Raw genomic sequence first — 20,517 nt, forward strand, 5'->3', positions numbered from 1 at the left:
TTAAATTAAAATAACAACCGCGCCGGCCACGTTTAACAAAGAAGCGAGGCAAATGGGTCTGCTAGTGAACGAGGGTAAGACGAAATGTGTCCTGTCATCAAACAAACAGTTGTCGCACTCGGAACAACAACACTGGCTCCCACGTCACTGTTGACAGTCATAGCTTCGAAGTCGTAGATAATTTCGTCTATCTTGGAACCAGGATTAACGCCAACAACAACGTCAGCTTCGAAATCCAATACAGAATAACAATTGCAAAGTAAAGTCCTCTCTCGACGAACAAAAACCAAACTATATAAATTATTCACCATCCACGTCCTTCTATATAGTGCAGAGGCATGGACGATGACAACATCTGCTAAGTCGATTACAAGTCACTCTAGTGGTGTAGAGCACATGGAGTGTCATATATATATTATATCTGATGGAAAAATGTCTAAAAATAATCAAGTAGTTACACTGGTAGGATCATGTCAAGTACTTCCTCAAGACCACACTGTTTGTAATATATTTTCGGGACCACGCAAATCTAACTGATAAATAGGTATGTATATAACATGAATGTAAATATATATATAACAAAAATAAAAACAATAGTGTGTAATATATGTATACATTAATACAAAACCATTCGTACGTGGATATTTGTTGAATAGCGGTTGGCACCACAATCATTTCCGATAAATATGACAAAGTGACAGCTCCACATTTGGCACGAAGTTTTCAATTGATATTTGTCGCCAGCCAGTTACGTAAGAAGTGAATCAGATCTACTAACAATAGTGACATTTCAATCAGAATCAATATCACTAATAGATTTCGTGTTTCGTCATTTAATTCAATGAAAATGATATATATCCGAGCACTTACAAACATTTCTAACTAAACAGCTCTGAAATACAGAAGTTAACCAGTAAGGATGAACTAAACTCGCATTGTAATTTGTGCCAATTAAATATATCCAGATTGTAATCCATTAAAGTGGCATTTTGTATAATTTCGGCGAGCTTATAGTCCAATTTTTCCCACTATTCAAAGACACTTAATGGGTCTAGTAGTTTTGAACATAACCTCTACCTCTGTTCGATATTTAGTCGCGAATGAAGGTGATCCCTATTAAAAACACGTTTCCATAAACAAAAATTATGTGATGACGGAAATTTGTACCCACGATCCACCGGCCGGTAGTCACGCACTCAACCCACAAGTTACAGAGCTCGCCAATAAAGTTGTAATAGCGTTCAATAGATACGTTCGAATAAGTACCACATCAAATGAACCGCGATTAGGGCGATTCCACCCAAATCCGCCGGCGGCTAGAACAAAAGTTTTATCTAACATATAGTCGGGTGAAATTAATAAATAACGTTTCATAATTGAGGCAAATGTGTTAAGCAAGGATTAAATGCGCGGAGTGTAGGGTAAATAAAAACGAAATAATATTCACGCGTATTCTGCACAAGACGACCCATGTGGCATGCCTCACTACAAACTTGAATATTTTCGAAGCTGATGTGCAGGTATGAGAGACAAAGTTCAATTTCGATTTGTTCGCCACTAAATCATAATCTTTTAAGTACCAGAAATTAACACCTAACAGAGGTAATATTGTCACCTCGATACATATTATCCACTTTATTGTCGACACAAATCAAAAACTTCTTTAAACGATTTGCTTTTTTATACTCTCGCAACAAAGTTGCTAAGGAGAGTATTATAGTTTTGTTCACATAACGGTTATTTGTAAGTCCTAAAACTAAAAGAGTCAGTTATAGGGTTATATATACCAAAGTGATCAGGGTGACGAGTAGAGTTGAAATCCGGATGTCTGTCTGTCGTCGTCCGTCCGTGCAAGCTGTAACTTGAGTAAAAATTGAGATATCATGATGAAACTTGGTACACGTATTTCTTGGCTCCATAAGAAGATGAAGTTCGAAGATGGGCAAAATCGGCCCACTGCCACGCCCACAAAATGGCGAAAACCGAAAACCTATAAAGTGTCATAACTAAGCCATAAATAAAGATATTAAAGTGAAATTTGGCACAAAGGATCGCATTAGGGAGGGGCATTTTTGGACGTAATTTTTTTGGAAAAGTGGGCGTGGCCCCGCACCCTACTCAGTTTTTTGTACATATCTCGGAAACTACTATAGCTATGTCAACCAAACTGTATAGAGTTTCCGTTTCCTTCAGGCATTTCCACATACATTTCAAAAATGGAAGAAATCGGATAATAACCACGCCCACCTCCCATACAAAGGTTATGTTGAAAATCACTAAAAGTGCGTTAACCGACTAACAAAAAACGTCAGAAACACTAAATTTTACGGAAAAAATGCAGAAGGAAGCTGGACCCAGGCTTTTTTTTTAAATTGAAAATGGGCGTGGCGTCGGTATGTAATATTTTCTTAACACCCTGATAACATGTACAAAATATGGGTGAAATCGGTTCACAACCACGCCTTCTTCCAACATAACGCTATTTTGAATTCCATCTGATGCCTTCTCTGTATAGTATGTATATACATTAGGAACCAATGATGATAGCGGAATAAAACTTTACACAAATACGGTATTTGAAAATATGTAAATGGCGGATAATGAAATCTCGATTATCACTTTATCATGCGAGAGTACAAAATGTTCGGTGACACCCGAACTTAGCCCTTCCTTACTTGTTAATTAAATAATATTGCTAAGTTCAAGTTTTAAGTTTTAAAGCATTTACATAAAAATATATTTTAAAGGGTTGCCACTTGTTGAAAATTTAGTTTTATTTGTAGTTTATTCTGAAATTGGCTAAAAATAATAATTTCTCAGAAAATGCCGACTTTTGCTATAATTTGGTCATATTGAGGGGGCTGCAAAGTGCCCTAAAATTCTTTGTACACACCGAAATTTTTGGACAAAATTTTTTTCCTATGAAAATTCTTAAATTTATACATTTTTACTTTGTTTATGAATACCGGTTAAGTTTGAAGGATTTCAGAACGTTTCTTTGAATATCTTTGTCTTTCTAATACAAGATGAAGTTCATTATCGAAGCGCATATCTTTACAAGCGTTCGTAAACAGTTTCATAAGTCGGAAAAAGTAAGTTTGCTAATTAAGCAACTGTCAGTTGTAATATCTATCAAAATGAACTTTAATACAGATGCACACACATTTCCATCAGCTACAGAAGAGTGTATGCAGCTTCCATAATTGTACGACCGCCATTATTAAAATATGAGACACTGAGAAGAACAAGAATTACCTACTAATTATTACTTTTAGAAAAACCAAATAAACAATATGAATTCCATGAAATATTAAAAATTATACATAATGCCATCTTTCTACCTACTTAGACCACGGGATGGGTGCACACGCGTCAATGCTTTCTTTTTGATTTCGCGAATTCAGCAAGCTCCTGGCTGCCAGCGTTGCAAGATAATGTAACAACCAATGCGCGACCCCAATTGACCGCTTCGGTTTTCGTTAACACGCTCGTGTCGCTTCTGCGGGCCAGCAAATTACCTATGGTGAGCGATCGTATTCGCTGCTTTAGCTTTATTGTCGACGCAAACGAATATAAAAGATGTGCAGGACTTGCAACGGTCAACAGTTGACAAAGCGTGTCATAGCGGTGCACATTTAGCAGTTAGCTCAAAGTCTGCAAATATATTTTATTTATTGAGAATACAAAGCTTTAAGAGTTCCTTAAATACGCTACCCGGTGAATTCGAAGCGATTTTGGGTAAGTGCCAATGAAGTTAATGCTGCAACATGCGGAGTGATATAAATATATGAAAAATTATTGAAGTGTAGAAAAAGTATTAAGAAATTGTATCTTCGTCTCGGAGGGTTGTGGATTTCGAAGGCTTTCTGGTTAATGAGACAGAAGGATTCTTGAAAAATCCGACATAAATATCTAACTGTCAGTTTGGCTATTCAAAAGCAATAATAATTAATTTTATATAGTATTATATAATTATTTCTAAAAAGTGTTTAAAAAATTTACTTTATTAAAACCGCAATATTTAACTCAAAATGACAAAATCAAAATTTTTTGAGATTTCTTATGCTTTATTTTATTCTTTTTTCATATTATAATGTACGAATTCAGTATCCTAAAAAATGTAAATATTAAATCAATTTCACCTTTGAGAGTGATTTTCCTTTTTACAAACGTTACAGTCATGTCGGCGATGCTACGTTGTGGTTTTCTCCTGCTTATTGCCGCGGTTCTCTTGTGCGCTCACAACACCTCGGCCAACAACTCGCGGCCGCCACGCAACAATGACATCAGCAACATGGCCGACGCACTGCGATATTTACAGGACCTCGACGCTTACTATGGCGATCGGGCGCGTGCCAGGTAATGATTACTGCTGAGCAAGTGTGCCACGGCGTATGATTAACAAATTGTCTAATGATTTTTGACCGTAGATTCGGCAAGCGCGCGCCTTTGGTACAAATTTTGCGGCAACATCTTCTTGAAAACCCAGAGCTGGTAAATAATTTGCATAATAATTAAGTGTTAATATAAAATATCTTATTGATACGAAATTAAAACTATTTTCATTTCGACTCTCTCCTTCGCTTGGCTTGGACAGTTGCAAAACGCTGAGTATAAGTCATTGGACGAAGTATATTGAATAATTACCTGGAACTCTCGAATTAAAAGCAACGGACAAAGAATCAAAAAACAAATGACTAACGCCGCCAACAACTGTAAACAATATGAGGGGAAAATAACAGCACGAGGATAAATCATATCGTAACTCTTTTGTAATTTTTTCAAAACTTTTGGAGCAAGTTTTCTGAATTATACTATATTGTGTATGTATTTTTGAACATCTGCACGAGTTTTTGTTAAATAAAATATTTACAAGTATTAAATAAAAATATACAAATATATATGCACTTTTAAAGTGAACAAAAGAAACCCAAAGGCAAATAGCCATTTCTACAAGGTTTTGGATTGATACAACTAAATTTTAAAATTATATGCTCCATGTAGAGAAATTTGAAACTGGTGTAGAAAATTAGTGTAAGTTAGAAAAAGCTTTTCTTTCAGGGCTTTTCTTTCAGGATTGAAATAAACTAGTCCAAAAACAAGACCAGTTCAAATTAAGAATAATTTGCTTAGAGGGCTATCGTAATAAAAACATATAAACCTTACATATTAGCTATAAGACATATTTTCAGCTGAATGTATAAAATCAAGAATAAAATTGCCGAATTTAGAGTGGAAATAACACTATGGTCCCTTGCATCCAAAAAATGTTATTGCCTGTACATACTTTTTAAAAACTGTTTTGACAAAGTCAAGTTAATGATGAAAGCTACATCCAAATTACCGTCATTTTTTAATTCCAGAGGTGGGTAGCTGTCAAGAAACCATCACTTGATTAAGTCGGATTTTCAGTAACTGTATCAAACTGAGAAAATTGCCTGTAAATCGGTCTCCTAAGTCAATGCTTATAGTCCAGCTATGGCAGAGTAGTTACTGGCCGTCCATAGCATCCATCAGTAGTTCAGAGACAATTTAAGGAAGTCAGGTTTGTTGTTGTTTTAGCGGCAGAAAACATTCCTGAAGTAATTTTGAGGAATGTTGTCGATTTGACAGTCCTTGGCCGGATAAAAATCCGTGTCCGGTCCTGTTAAGTAGGACCGATTGTGGCGTGAATGGTTAAGACAGTCTTCAAACTATTTTTATGATGACTTTCAAAAAATCTAGATATGATATTTGAACAAAGTTTTTGATATTTCATTAATCAATTCTTAAACTTGAATATAGGGGAAAAAATCATTGATTTCAGCTTCAGAATCTTGAAACCGAAATGTCAATGTTTTCAAACTGCGAAAGTACAAAATCCTCATAAGACTTTTAGTCTAATATCTATAGCCGATTTAAGCTGTGGTATACAACCGTTAGGTGAATAAACTCTAATATTTACTCTATGACACAAATGAATGTCAAGATTTATAAGCTTTATATTTGTTTTAATCGAAATCGACCGAACTCAAGCGCAGCAACTTTACGCCTCATTATTCCTATTGGGATGTTTGCCTACAATAATACAATTAAATACAAAATTGACAGTAAAAATGTAATTACCAAATCATATCGACGCGATTATCAAAGTAAATATGTATTTAACGGTGCCGTTCCAAGCATAGGGATTCCAATTGATATGTAGAACTGAATAGTGACGCATGAGAAGCGGTAAGTAGGCAACACAACTGTCTATCTTTAACGATGCCATTTAACCATTTAATAGCATACTTAGTAAATTGAGGCTGCACACAAACAAATATAATCATATATGTATCGCGTTTCACACAACTGACTTGTCGCTCGCCAGTGTTTGTCTACAAATCAAAATCGACGCTTGTCGTTATCAGCGAAAGCTTTCAATTATTTGGTTTGTGATTTCAAAGTAAACCAATTATGAATTCACTCTTCAAATGTATAAAAAGCATCAGAAACGAATGTCAATCGCAACAAATGAGTGCGATAAAAAACGGCGCGCGGTGCTGGAGGTGACTCACAAGTGAGTGGCAGTGAAAGTGCCGCCGACCAGGCCGTTATGTGGGGCTGCGCGAAAGGATTAGGTTAAACTGAAATTCAACAAGTTAAGCATGGCAATACAATCGCAATTTCATTATAAATAATAATAGTAGGCGGTATAAGTGAACTAGCGTGGCCCACTCGGGCCCACCCCAGCTAATTCCGCATACCCCAATTGTTTTCGCTGCCAGCAGAAGCGGTAGTGTTTGGCAGGCTTTCATCAAAAACGCAGATATGCGAAAATTCAATTTGTTTTATGCGTCGCAATTCATAATCCCTCAATAAGCGCCAGAAATAATTAGCGTGCAGCGACGGTGTTGATTTATCAATAATGTGCCACACCTTCCAACGTGCGTGGTCGACCACAACAACCACAACTGCCACATTAATAACCAATAGTAGGCGCGAAAATTCGCTGGAACGGTAATTATGTTTTTCTCTGCAATAACGGCCTATCAAAGTAGACGCCTCCATCGATACATCAGCGCATTCGTAAACACATTAGCAAAAGTTTAAATTAATAATTACAAGTATACTGTCAGTTGTTATCATCGCCAATGTTATTATTATAATTTATAAGCAGGAATACAAGTACGTTTGACGCAAAAGTTCAAAAAAGTGAACGCCAAAATATTTTTTCTATTTTTTCATGCATTCGTATGAATTTAGAATAAAAAAGAAAAGACGGGCTAGAATACCCTTCACAAATAGAAAAGTTTTCCATGCAAAAGTTTAATTCCGATCATACAGTTTGTATGGTAGTTATACAGGTTTGTCCGAAAAGTAATAGGACTGAGTCGATTTAAAAAAATTTATTGAACCAATCGTTACAACTCTTTAAAAACTTTCAAAATAGGCTCCTTCAGCATCGATACAGCGTTGCCAACGCAATTTCCAAGCATTTGAATGCATCACGGAATGCATTCTCCGGAATAGCTTAGATCCCCTCTGTCGTCTCAAAATCCTTGCCTATCATTGGCTTTTTCAGGCAAGGAAACAAAAAATGTCCTGGGGGCCACATCTGGGCTGTAGTGTGGCTGCGGAAGCGTTGAGATGTCGGCCTTGGTTAGGTAGCTGTTCACAAGAAATACGGTGTGAGCCGGGCGTTGTCGTGGTGCAACTTCCAATCGGCTGCGATGTCATGTCGGACCCGATTAATCTTCGTTTGAGTCTCTTGAAGACTGAACCACAGATTTTGCGAAATTTAATTTCTGGGCAATTAAACGAATACTTAGTCGACGAACTGAGTTCAAAACTTTGCGCACACTAGTCACATTGTCGGTGTTTGTCGAAGTCGCAGGTCTCCCAGCACGGTCTTCATCAGCGACCTCTTCCCGGCCCTCCAAAAAGCCTGGTGCCACCGAAACACACCACTTCTTGCTAAAGCAACATCTGGGTAAGCCTGCTTGATCATATCAAACGTCTCTGTCGCAGATTTACCGAGTTTCACACAGAATTTAATCGCGTACCTCTGCTCTAACGAACGCTGTCGTCAATATTTTTATAGCGTCTCCGACGTTTTCTCCTGGTTATTACCAACTTCGTGACAAACTTTATATACCCTGTTCAGGGTATACAAAAAACATTTGCACATGCCACCATATGGAAGCGACAAACTTTCTTCATTTCATTATGCAGCCTTGTGGTTTCCTCTGCCTACCATTCATTTGAATGAAATTCTAAAAAAAAAAGTTTGACAAAACAACAACACGTTTTAATAAGCGCAACAGGTATGACAACTCTTAACTCCCTATTTCCATTTCCTACACATTTTTCCTTTTTCACTGCTCAATTATTCAGTTTTCACTGCTACCACGGAAGCCACTTCCGTTGTCCCATTACTACCACAATTGTTGTTTGTTTTTTTGTCGTCTCTTTTTGTCACACGAGCGATCGTATTTCCTCTCGGGCAACGCAGATAATATTTATGGATATAAAAGGAGCAGCAACCAGCGCAGCTTATTAGTAGCCAAAGCGAGTGGCAGCGTTAAACGTTTAATAATTGGTGCGCATTCCGTTGGAAGTCATTACGTCCTAGTAAGTTGAATTAAGACAAATTTTGTGCTCGTGATTTTAAACTGGTGGCTGGTAAATCAGATTTTCTGAAAAGTGTTTCCACTGCAAATTTCTTTCAAATACTGATTTTGATACATTTTGTGTGAATATTTGTTGTTGTTGCAGATACTTTACTCAAAAAAAATTCAAATTGGGTTTTTGTTTAGAATCCAAAATATCCAGTATACAACAATATATAAATTTTCAACTCCGATATAATATTAGGCCGAATAGAATCGATATGAGACCTGATCGACATTTACTTTTACTTTGTGCAACTCAAATTTTTAGTTTTTCTTAGAGACGTTTTCTTAATGTCCGATTAACACCCATCTGTCAGTTAAGTTTTGGTTAACTTAACCAAAACTCCATTTTTCGGTAAAGAACTTTTTTTAATCAGAACTTAACCAACAGATAGCTGCTAACTAGATATTGTGCAAACGGCCCTTAGTATTCAGTTTTACTTGATGAAGTTTTTCTAAAAAGAATTTCGAAAACTTATTGAACATATAGTATTTTTTAGAGCCCTATTATTAAGGAGCAGCATGTTTCAATGTTTCACATAACTTCGATTCCTTGCCTTTGTATTGCCTTTATAACCCAAATTTTTCCATTTGGCATGGTGACCAGGATAACTTTTTACATTCGAAATTACGCGTTACAACTATTTCTCTTACTTTTACAGCAATGTCTTCAATTCTACGCTTCGCTGTCATTGTGATAGTTGCCTTGGCACTTCTGACAGCACACACCGCAACAGCCAACAACTCCCGTCCACCACGCAACAACGACATCAGCAACATGGCCGACGCACTCAAATATTTGCAAGACCTGGACACATACTATGGGGATCGAGCACGAGCCAGGTAACTGCACTTAAAGCACGAAGAAAATGTCTGCTAATGTCGTTTTTTCGAAACAGGTTCGGTAAGCGTGCGCCGTTATTATGGTTTTTGCGCCAACATTTACTCGAAAATCCTGACGTGGTACGTGATTCAGTCAAAGCGGGTTAGCTTGCATTGTTTTTCTCAATATGTGATCTTCCTTTTGTAGGTTCGTGCCATTGAAAATCCTGCCGCTGACGAACCTTTTTAAGGCCAACACTAACGCAGAAAGTCACTTATTTAAACGGCATTGAGAATATGGATTCTGAGTACCCAAAGGATTCAGTAGGGATTATGTTAAAAATACTGCATCAGAAATTAGACTTAAAACTATTTAAAATGTAATAAGTGACCCATAATGGAGACTAGTTTCCGTCAACTTAATGAATATTTGTACAGTATTAATAAAATTGCCAGTTTCCAAGTATTGCATGCTTAACTATTTTCGTTCATATAAATATAGATTTAACTGTATATGTAAATATCTATACTCTTATATGTAAAAAAAGCTCTTGGATGATAAAGCTTATAACCAATGTTAAAATATTATTAAATGTCACAAGAAAATAAAGGCAAATTGTGTAAAACCACAGCAAAATGAGCAAAATGCGCTCAAAATTTTGATTTGTTTCATTAGTTAGCAAGCTCGTAAGACATAACGACAGCTTGGCATCCGCTTCATATAGGTAGAAAGTGCACTAAAAAGCCGCAGACTAGAAAAACAAAGGAACACATATTAAAAAATATAATATAAATACAAATATAAAATGCTCACTTAAAATCGACGCCGTGAGGATGGCAAAAGTGGTGTTACAATAGGGCTCCAGCATAACGCCAATCAAATTGGAAGCGACTATCACGCCCAGACGACCCATCGCCAAACCAATGCTAACCGCTTTGCCCCTGAACGAAAAAGTATTATATAATTAATTTTTAATGATCAAATTAGGATTTCATTATTCATTCCATATTCACCTCAATTGTGTTGGCACCAAATCCACCATTGCGCCGCACATAATCGAAATGGATAATCCCGGCATCAATATATACAAACAGAATAGCACCAGTACAACTTGTGCATTAGTAACGAAGTGCAACAAAATGCCACTCAGTGTGCCAATGGCCAATGCGGCTAATAAGACATTTTTGCGGCCCAAAGGATTCAACAGCGCACCCTGTATGGCAAAACCCACTAAGAAGGCGCAGCCCACAATCATATTGTCTATGTAAGTCTTGGCCGTAATACTGTCATCGCAGATCTGGAAGGAAAATACAGCATATTTAACAAATATTTGTAAAACTCTAACAGAATTGGACGTTAGAAAGATATTTAAATACTTTTTTATATTCTTGCAATGTGTTGCTACAGGGTATACTAGTTTTTTCACATAATTTTTCACTAAAGCTACAATAGCCAAATTCGCTTATGAAAATTCCTATAAGAACTATTACCGACAATGTAAAAATGGTTGAAATCGGATGGTAGGACCGCTCACTTCCCATATAACGCCACAGTTAAAAACTACTAAAAGCGCGAAAAATTAATACCTAAATACGCCGGAGACATTAAATTTTACGCCCGAGAGCTAACGAACGAGCGGCTGGTCAAATGTCTCCGAGCACCTGGAGAAACAGAACAAACATTTTTGCGAAAAAATTTGAACATGGGTGAAAGTGACCCCCAATTTTTGAATAACGTATGTAGTCACTGGTGACGAGTCATGGATCTTTGAGTATGACCCCGAGACAAAGAAGCAATCTTCCGAGTGGCGAATACCGCCGTCTTCTCGCTCAAAAAAAAGAAGGGTGAGCAAATCCATAGTGAAAACGATGCTTATTGTCTTTTTTGACATCAAAGGCATCGTCCATCATAAATTTGTTCCTCTTGGACAAACCGTCAATGCCAAGTTTTACGTGAAGTCCTCAAGAAACTCAAACGAATGGTCAATCGGGTTCGACAGACATCGCAGCCGATTAAAAGTCGCACCACGACAACGCCCCGGCTGACACTGCCTTTCTTGTGAACAGCTACCTAACCAGGGCCAGCATCCCAACGATTCCGTAGCCGCCTTACAGCCCAGATGTGGCCCTCCGAACTTTTTTGTTTCCTTACCTGAAAAGGCCGATGAAAGGCAAGCATTTTAAGACGACAGAGGGGATCAGATGCCTTCTGTGGCGCCTTCAATGCTTGGAAATCGCGCTGGCAGCGCTGCAACAACGCAGAAGAAGCCTATTTTGAAAATGTTTAAAGAATTGTAATGATTGGTTCTATTTTTTTAATCATCTCAGTCTTATTACTGTCCGGGAAAACCCTGTATACTTAATATAATCCAAGTATATTGATTTTCGAACAGCCGGGCCAATATGTGAATTATCCGAATGAAAATAAGAGAGCGTGTTTTACTCATAACAGTGTATCTTTGTGCCTAAAACAGATAAATTTTGCGATTTTCAGTTATTGATAATTTTTGACTTACTGAGTTTAAATTTATCATGTCATGGATTTTTTGAGGTTATGACTTCTGAACTCGATTTATTAATCATTTATATTGGTGATGCAAAGTCGTCTCTTTCTAATATTATTTCAATTGAATCACTAAGCGGAAATTCACACAAACCCTATCGGTACTTTTCTGGTTTCCCGACCAGTAGCTAGATTTTAATCCACTTAAATACGCATCTAATATAACTTAGCGCTAAAAGCAGAAATATTATTCAACAATAAAGCATTTTTGGTTCCAATTATCTTGAAAATAAAAAGTCGTTTAATAGGATTAGGTTACTTAAAACCGACCTTCTTTCAGACCAGCATAAGAAACAAAGATATTTACTTACCTCCATATCAACCGTGGTTACATTCAGGCGTTGTTTTTCGAACGAAGCTTCTAGAATATCACACACTAACGAACTGTTGCCGGCATTATCACCCGACGAGCGATTCACAATTTCCGGATACCAAATCTGCATGCCCGCCGATGTGAGAAACATACCGAACACCGAAACAATGCTCAATAAGAAATTCACACAATGCGGTTTGTGAAAGAGCGGCACTGTTGCTCTCCAAATATTCACAAGGACTCCACAAATACCACCAGCACTTCGCAAATTGTCGTCCCCGATCTGTTCCGGTTTTAATTTGAAATCGGCATCATTGCCAAAAACACTTGCTATAGAACGACCACGATTAAATTTACAGATCCATTCCAGCGCAGCGAGGGCCTCGTACTCCTTATCCTGCGCCAACAGTAGCTTTGGACTCTCCGGAAAGGGATACAGCATTACCGCACCAATTAAGCCTGGTATGAGATTCAGCAGGATGATCAAACGCCATGGCCGAAATATGAAACTATCACTTATGTGAAGTGACCAATCAGCGGAAAGAACAAGCCAACAGGTTGCTGGAATTTAAAATTTTAAGGTTAAGTAGAATTGATAGATGATGCCGTACACTATTTAAGATAGAGAGAGTTAATGAATGACATATCGAGCTGTAACTGTATAAACCACCCCCCTTCTACAAACCACAATATTAATTGGTTTACAAATTTACATTAATTAGTCATATGATATTAATCATTAAAACAATTCCAAATAATTTTTTGCGAAAACCTGCTTAAATAATAACAACGCATTAAGTACAATATTTAAATATAAATTATATTAACTTGATATGTAAATACTCACCAGGCATGTAGATTGCAGCGATGCTCACGAACATTGTGGAATAGTTAATTACCACAGCGCGATGCTTGTCAGTGTTGAACTCGCTGAGGTATGCATAGATGGCAGCAGAGACGCCACCTAAGCTGTAAATAAAAATTTATCGTCATTTATTCTAGACATAATGGATGAAATAGCCGCCTATACATGCCTTATGCCCATGAATAAGTTGACTAAGTTGAAGGCCCATATATTTGTAATGAACATGGAGACAAACTGGAGCAGATTTGTGACGACAATGCCGTAGAAGAGCACCGAACGTCGTCCGAATGCATCACTGGCATAACCCCAGAAGTATGTAGATAGAAAAATGCCCGTTACACACGCCGCCATCATTATACCCTTTTCCGCTTGACTCATGCCGAACTCGCACTGTGACGCTATGGCCATGATGCCCACCGAAGTTTGCGTGGCCATAGAGCAGAGCGTCAAAAGGCCGGAGATGAGCAGTAGTAGCCATTGTGCCTTGCCGAAACCTAACGTAGTGAGTGTTAAGAAATAGTTTAACTTTATTTCGGCGACTTGTTGCAAATATAGCATAATTATAAAAAAGAATATATCGTAAAGCAGTTTTCAAATTTTCAAATTACTGTACTGTTACTGTAAATTACGTATGTTCTACGTGGTACGAATAAGGTAACGGTGTTTACTTAACCCACCAAACTCGAATCTTTTCACACTCTTGCAGGAAATAGCGAACGAACTTATAACTTAACAAAAATCTAAAATTGTAAGAAGTGCGAAGAAGTGATTTAGAATAAATGATAAAGTCTCATAACGGCTTTTGGTTTGAAAGCAGAGATCAAGAGTAAATCACCATTTTTCGAAAGTGCATATTCCGTTTTACTTTGAACACTTTGGAAGCTCAATGAACACAGTCTATATACAGTCATGGACATGTAAATAGCACCAATCCGAATACAGTGTTACTTCTAAAATCTGTAATCCTAAAGTAGCTGAACAATAAAAATGTGGTATGTATCTTCTAGTTACCGTTGTGAAGCTCATTTCCCTGGTCAAAAAAACCGTTCAATTTCTATTAAGTTTCGTTAAGCAGCAATTTTATTGCATAGTGTTGATTTGAAGTGGCCACATAAAGGCATTTTTTAGTTCGCATCGATATTTCATTAAAATTAGAAGAGGAAAACATTGCACGCCGGAAAAGAGACCCATCTTGTATCGCCAAAAATATACCACAAAGACCAAGACCACTTAAAATCGATATTACTGTTGACAAAACCACAGTAGAGAAGACCAAAGCCAATCCTTTTTAAGTCAGCCAGAGAAATTATGATCGAAGATGCTTTGGAGCGACGAAACTAAGATAAATGGATTGGGGTGAAAAAACATTTGTACTTCGTCCACAAGGTCAAGCTCTTAACTCTATATATGTATAACAAAAAAAAGCATTAAGCACGGTGGTGAAAGTCTTTTCATGGTATGGCATCATGCCAATTGTTCATATAAATGGTAAAATGAACAGGTTTCAGTATTTGAATATACTGAAAAATAAAATGGTCCGAAGCACATCACAAATGTAGTACTATAGTAGTAGTAATGTAGATTGGCCTGTGCAAGGCCCGGATTTGAATCCAATAGAAAATTTGTAGAATGATGTCAAACCAAAATAGCAAGCAAAAATTCAAATAATTTTGATGATTTATGGGCTAGATATGCAATTCCAAAGGAACGGAGTCAAAAAAGACGTGAGTGGGTGATGAAAAATTGTGTTTAACGCACCAAATACTAACGAAGTTAGCCATCGTATTCAACTTTTTTAATCATTTTTATGAACTGTTGTACCTTTCTATAAACATTTTTCAGATTGTACTATTTATGTGTCCCAGCTGCCATATAGGATATTGATTTTTTTCATTTTTTTTTCAGGATAATAAAATATTTATTGCTTTAGTGTTTAAGTAATATGAAAATTAATAATTTTTAAAATAAAACAAATGCCTCTTTAAATGAGCTATTTATGCGCCCATGGCTGTATATTAATGTACACATTTCATACAATACACAAATGAAATCAAATTAATTTGACTTGTATATCCCTCGAACATAGAACCATAAAAAAATATGTAAAAACTAGCATTAAAAATAAATTAAGATTCTTGAAAAACGAATTGAAATGAATTTTTTTTTTAAATATTAAATCACAGTGCATGTAAATATCCGTTAAATCTCTCACGATTCGTGGAGCGTTTGATATATATGTATGTAACTTCAGTTCAACTTTAGTTCAACAGGTTATGTATATTAGCTATTGCGTATCACATGAATTCAGTACAGTTTTTCATAATTAGCAGTTAGTTTCATAATTGTAAATATAATTGTATCTAATTTTATCATGTATTTATTGCTTAGATGCAATTGTTACCACTCTTAAATGGCGTATTAAACTTCCTTTGAACAGTTGTAGTCTAATCTATTTAGTTTGAACGCTGCTCAATCACACTTTTCTTTCAAAACTAGTTTCAACTTTGGATATTGTAATTATAATTTTTATATTTTTTCTCGAAGACATTAATAGTGAGTTTGCCATAACGCCTTTAACATTTAGTTCCAAATAAAATTTTCAACTTTTAATTCTTAGAACATGTGAACTGTCTTAATTTTCATATGTTTTTAATGGTAAAACAAAAAATTTCAAAAAAAAAACTCGTATTTCTAACGAATTTCGCACTTTGCCTGTTAATCTTGGCACAGAAATATGACAACTCTGCACGTACCAATGCGCGCCAGCACATATTCATAGTCGAATTCGTTAAACGCGCCGACGCCCGCCAGCGCAGCTCGGTTGGCCGCCTCTGAAATGCCTACTCCGATAGGTTGGCGGCCTTCGTTCTTGCTATCCGAGAATTGCATTTTGCGCGAATTGATAAAATTACTTGGAAATTGCCACGATCCAGTCTGGCCACGGCCAGCGCTCAATTACTACTGAAATCCACTGTCGCCAGCAGCACTCCTTCGTTGAATGATTTTTACACGCTTATTGTGATTTGCATTGACTGCCGCAATCGTGAATTTATTTTTAATTATTTACAATACAAGTTTTCATCTAAGTTATGAATTTAGAACTAGACACTACATAGCTACCAAGCGCCAGCGTTCTAATAATGCTGCCTTTGAAGCGAGATTCCAAAACGCTTTGCAGCATTAAGAATGAGGAAAGCGTGAGCGTGTGTGTGTTTTTATTTTCATTCTGAATCTTATCTCAATTGTTTGTTTGTAAACAAAAACTCAATTATTCATATGATCTGTCGGACACCATCGTACAAACATACATGGATACCGGTTTGTACAGTATGTTGTTAAACATTATGCTGTTCTGAGTAATAATCCGGTTTTGCTTAACGGTTGGGATTTTATAAAATTTGCATGGGAGGTCACCTGTTCAGTTATGTATGTATGTGTGTGCAATTAATTGTAACGATTTTATTAATATATTTTTTCTCAGTTTTTTATTTACGTCTGGTTTTTTGGCTGCGTTCCGAAGGTTGTTGGAGGCTCATTTATGACGTATTCGTGCAGTGACTCTTGATTCTACGAGAATCCCAACCAACTACAGTGTGGCAAATTGTGCACATTTTAGATACAATTAAATTATGTTTAATGATGATTCTAATAACAATTTTAGCTAACTTTTTGATTAGTGAGGTCTAGCACAAATTATTGAGCTTCGCATAAATAACATTATAAAAGAAAGCAGTAGCTGTAAAGTACTGACGACAACAAAGTAACCGAAAGTAAGAATTAGCATATTTTATTTCGTATCGTCTGTTGATTTCATTTGATAAGTGAAAGGTGATGTTTACAAAACAGCTAAAATATTTATCATTAGTCAGGCATTAGAAGTGTGTTACACGAGTATAACCGGTACGAACTCTAGGTGTGTCACCAGGTGACAGCCTCAAAACAAGGCGGGAAAATATAATCTATAAATTAATATAATTAAATCTTAGGCGTATATTTATATACTGCAATGAGCAAGAAATAGTAATACTTTGTTCATAATTTTAAAACTTTTAATTTATTCTTCAAAATTTACGTCGTCCCCCTCAAGGTATTCTCCCTTGTCCCCAACACCAATACCCACCATACTTGTGCCTACGTTTTTTGCAATGCTCGAAACAGTTGTTAAAGTCAATTTCCAGAGTAGCTTTCAATGCGCACAGCGATTCACGCTTAATGTCTTCATTTGATTCAAAACGGCTTCCCTGAAGCGGTCGTTTGAGTTTGCTGAATAGCCAGAAGTCACACGGAGCTGAATCAGACAAATATGGTGGTTTCGGCACGATATTGGTCGAAAAACTCATGAAGAATCAAAAACCAAGAGTTGTCGTCCCATAACTCCGGCCTCTTTAATCGAATCGATAATCGAAAAAAACTGTCAACATAACCTTGATTTTCGATCCGCGCTGATGTGGCTTTTTCGGCTTTGGCTCACCTTTGAAACGATATTCGGCCGTTGATCATCTGTTTCGGGGTCGGAGTATAGCTTCAATAATACGTTATTTGTTCATAATTACGTTACAGACGATAATGCTACGCTGTTTTTGGAAAAAATTGAGTATTTTGGAACCAATCGTGCTTTCACTTTTCTTAGGCCCAATTGATCTTTGGTTTTACTAATCCTTTCGATATTCCAAAGATGCCAGTAAGATCTCTAACTGTTAATAATCGATTCACAAGCACCAATTTCTTCATTTTTTATGTTCATGGCCGTCCTAGACATGGTTCATCGTCGATCCGTTCTCGACGCTCTTTGAATAACTTGTGCCAATCAAAAATACTTGCTCGCAACAAACAGTTATCACCGAAGGCCTTTTCCAACATTCTGAATGTTTCGGCACCAGAAATTTGATTCCACACACAAACTTTAATGGATCTTCTTTGTTGAATAATATCACTCATCGTAAAATTTCGCCGAATGCACTTTATGTACTTCAGAATACTTAGCACTAGTGATTATTTTTATATGACATTCGGCACAGTTATCACTGAGCGTCATATCAACCTAGAAAAAAAATATTTCAACGAATGTTTTTTCGCGCGAAATTTAAATTAAAAAGTCTTAATATTTTTTGGCCACAATAGTATGTTCATATATACGAGTATGTAACTATGCATCTTAGAGTTCTCAAATGTTGTCCTTAGCCATAGAAAGACCACTTAGCCCACTGCTTCACCATTTCCGGTTCACACAGAAAAAACAGTATTGTTCCCCAAAATTCCCTGTATATCGATGGATTTGATTTCTTGTCTTATGTACTTCTATTTTTGCTCCACCCTATTTTCATATTCATTATTTATAAATTAACTACATTGTCATTTTAAATTAACTTATACACCTTGTTAAACGCTTCACTTAAATATTGGTTGCAAATACATTAAAATTAATTGCCGATTTTATTACCTCACACATGTACGTATGCAATGAATATACTATATGAACACAAGTAAGAATTAAACAATAAAAACATTGAGTATATTTTTAACGGATTAATTATTAAGAAATGGAGCTAAGAATGTACATACGTGATTGTGCATAGATTATTCGTTTGAAGAGTTTTCGCACATTAAATTGAACATGGATATGTACATAGATAATATAATATAATATATTGTGTAGTCGAAAAAGTCTTTTCGTATTTTGTCAATAGATGTCGTTGAAGTCGTATATCTCCAGTGCTACCAATCACATTGTGTTATACCATATTGTGTTGGAAAGGTGAGATTTTAAGCTTCATTTAAAAATTTAAATTCGGGGAAGTTGAAGAAAAGTTACAGCTGTTCAAAAATGAATAAAAATAATGAAGAACTTCGCTTTATTTTGAATTTTTTTTATAAAAAAGGGATTAATGCCACGAAACCCAACAATGAAATTTGCGAAGTTTACGGAGACAATGCTGTCTCAGTTCATGTAGCACAATAATGGTTCGCTCGATTCTTTCGATGTGAAAGATGCATCTCGCTCTGGTCGACCTATCATTGAAAAAGTCGATGAAATTATGGAAAAGACCGACCAGGACCGTTATATAAGCAGCTATGACATCGCTAAGGAACTAAACATTCATCATCAAACGGTTTTGAACAATTTAAAAAAGGCTGGCTACAAAAAGAAGCTCGATGTTTGAATACCACATGAATTGTCTGTAAAAAATTGCATGGACCGAATTAACATTTCCGACTCTTTGCTGAAACAAAATGAAATCGAACCATTTTTGAAGCGAATGGTAACAGCAGACGAAACGTGGATCAAATAGGACAATAACGTGTGAAAAAGATCATGGTCTATGCGGGGTAAACTCAACAAATGGTCGGAAAGCCAGGATTGATGCCTCGAAAGGTTATGCTAACTGCTTGGTGGGATTAGAAAGGAATGCTCCAGCCTGGTCGAACGATTGATTTTACATTTTACTGTCAACAACTGATGAGATTGAAGAGAGCAAACTGATCAACAGAAAGGGTCAACAGACCACACACATCTTTGATGACTCAGCAAAAACTGGGAGAGCTTAGCTGGGAAGTTTTGATGCATCCACCATATAGCCAAGACCTTGCACCATCGGACTACCATTTCTTTCGGTCAATGCAGAATTCCCTTAATAGTATAAAGTTGGCTTCAAGAGAAGCCTGTGAAAATTACTTGTCGCAGTTTTTCGCCGAGAAACCAGAAAACTTTTACACTGATGGCAAAATGTCTCTAGCGAAAAAATGGCAAAAAGTGGTCGATCAAATGGTACATATTTGATTAAAGTTCAATATAAATATAAAAAAATAACTTGAAGTTTGATTATATATGAACATACTGTATGTATGAATATTTGTGTTGGAAAAGCATCGGCAAGTGTATTTTCCCTTTCTATAGAAACAGGACTTTATTTTTGGTCCACTAAAATGATTTGTTTAATTTTGATTTAAAAGTTTTAGAAAATTTGGCTTTCAACATAAAGTTATCGTGCGCGTAGTTGTAATCCGATAGTTTATTAATAAACCATATTGCATAAATTTATTGTTCATGGACTCGACATAATATTCATTTCTCAATAATTTTTTTAGACTTCAATTGTCTCATGGCAAGTTTAGCGAATCAAATACATTAAATCGATAGGAAGAAATAAAAATGTGAGATGAGCAATATCTTTCTTTCCATAATTTAAAGAAAATTCACTCGTTGTGAAAGATCCAAATATTGTCTGCTTTCTTTTCTGGATTTTTTTGACGAATCCCCTGAGTTACGACCGAAACCAACGAGGCGTTTTAAATGAAATTCACGCAAACTTCCAATCTG

At 36.3% G+C, this 20,517-nt stretch overlaps 3 protein-coding genes across 3 annotated transcripts; 2 read left to right on the plus strand and 1 right to left on the minus strand.

The window, feature by feature from the left end:
• Window positions 1-3,616: 3,616 nt before the first annotated feature.
• Window positions 3,617-4,929, plus strand: LOC126754204 (neuropeptide F). Its single transcript, XM_050466173.1, has 4 exons — window positions 3,617-3,738; window positions 4,179-4,359; window positions 4,431-4,494; window positions 4,598-4,929. The coding sequence occupies exons 2-4, from the start codon at window positions 4,181-4,183 to the stop codon at window positions 4,637-4,639; spliced, it is 285 nt and encodes a 94-aa protein (XP_050322130.1). The 5' UTR covers window positions 3,617-3,738; window positions 4,179-4,180; the 3' UTR covers window positions 4,640-4,929.
• A 3,599-nt stretch (window positions 4,930-8,528) lies between these two features.
• LOC126759812 (neuropeptide F-like) lies at window positions 8,529-10,116 on the plus strand. The gene is made up of 4 exons (XM_050474940.1): window positions 8,529-8,595; window positions 9,299-9,479; window positions 9,536-9,599; window positions 9,667-10,116. Exons 2-4 carry the CDS (start codon window positions 9,301-9,303, stop codon window positions 9,706-9,708), a joined length of 285 nt encoding a protein of 94 aa, XP_050330897.1. The 5' UTR covers window positions 8,529-8,595; window positions 9,299-9,300; the 3' UTR covers window positions 9,709-10,116.
• LOC126759803 (synaptic vesicle glycoprotein 2A) lies at window positions 10,015-16,193 on the minus strand. The gene is made up of 7 exons (XM_050474928.1): window positions 15,953-16,193; window positions 13,369-13,693; window positions 13,182-13,303; window positions 12,333-12,895; window positions 10,473-10,756; window positions 10,273-10,400; window positions 10,015-10,210 (listed from the first exon to the last, which is right to left on the minus strand). Exons 1-7 carry the CDS (start codon window positions 16,086-16,088, stop codon window positions 10,176-10,178), a joined length of 1,593 nt encoding a protein of 530 aa, XP_050330885.1. The 5' UTR covers window positions 16,089-16,193; the 3' UTR covers window positions 10,015-10,175.
• Between the last annotated feature and the right edge of the window lie 4,324 nt (window positions 16,194-20,517).

This window comes from Bactrocera neohumeralis, chromosome 2 (genome assembly GCF_024586455.1).
Source record: "Bactrocera neohumeralis isolate Rockhampton chromosome 2, APGP_CSIRO_Bneo_wtdbg2-racon-allhic-juicebox.fasta_v2, whole genome shotgun sequence".
NCBI lineage: Eukaryota > Metazoa > Arthropoda > Insecta > Diptera > Tephritidae > Bactrocera > Bactrocera neohumeralis.

What these genes read in the sequence shown, in the direction of transcription:
- LOC126754204 (XM_050466173.1), top strand. Translation starts at nt 4,181, where the DNA reads ATGTCGGCGATGCTACGTTGTGGTTTTCTCCTGCTTATTGCCGCGGTT. An exon ending in GGCGATCGGGCGCGTGCCAG is followed by an intron (nt 4,360 to 4,430) that starts GTAATGATTACT and finishes TTTTGACCGTAG; the next exon opens with ATTCGGCAAGCGCGCGCCTT. An exon ending in TTCTTGAAAACCCAGAGCTG is followed by an intron (nt 4,495 to 4,597) that starts GTAAATAATTTG and finishes TGGCTTGGACAG; the next exon opens with TTGCAAAACGCTGAGTATAA.
- LOC126759812 (XM_050474940.1), top strand. Translation starts at nt 9,301, where the DNA reads ATGTCTTCAATTCTACGCTTCGCTGTCATTGTGATAGTTGCCTTGGCA. An exon ending in GGGGATCGAGCACGAGCCAG is followed by an intron (nt 9,480 to 9,535) that starts GTAACTGCACTT and finishes TTTTCGAAACAG; the next exon opens with GTTCGGTAAGCGTGCGCCGT. An exon ending in TACTCGAAAATCCTGACGTG is followed by an intron (nt 9,600 to 9,666) that starts GTACGTGATTCA and finishes TTCCTTTTGTAG; the next exon opens with GTTCGTGCCATTGAAAATCC.
- LOC126759803 (XM_050474928.1), bottom strand. Translation starts at nt 16,088, where the DNA reads ATGCAATTCTCGGATAGCAAGAACGAAGGCCGCCAACCTATCGGAGTA. An exon ending in CGCTGCAATCTACATGCCTG is followed by an intron (nt 12,896 to 13,181) that starts GTGAGTATTTAC and finishes TTTAAATTCCAG; the next exon opens with CAACCTGTTGGCTTGTTCTT. An exon ending in TAACCACGGTTGATATGGAG is followed by an intron (nt 10,757 to 12,332) that starts GTAAGTAAATAT and finishes TTTTCCTTCCAG; the next exon opens with ATCTGCGATGACAGTATTAC.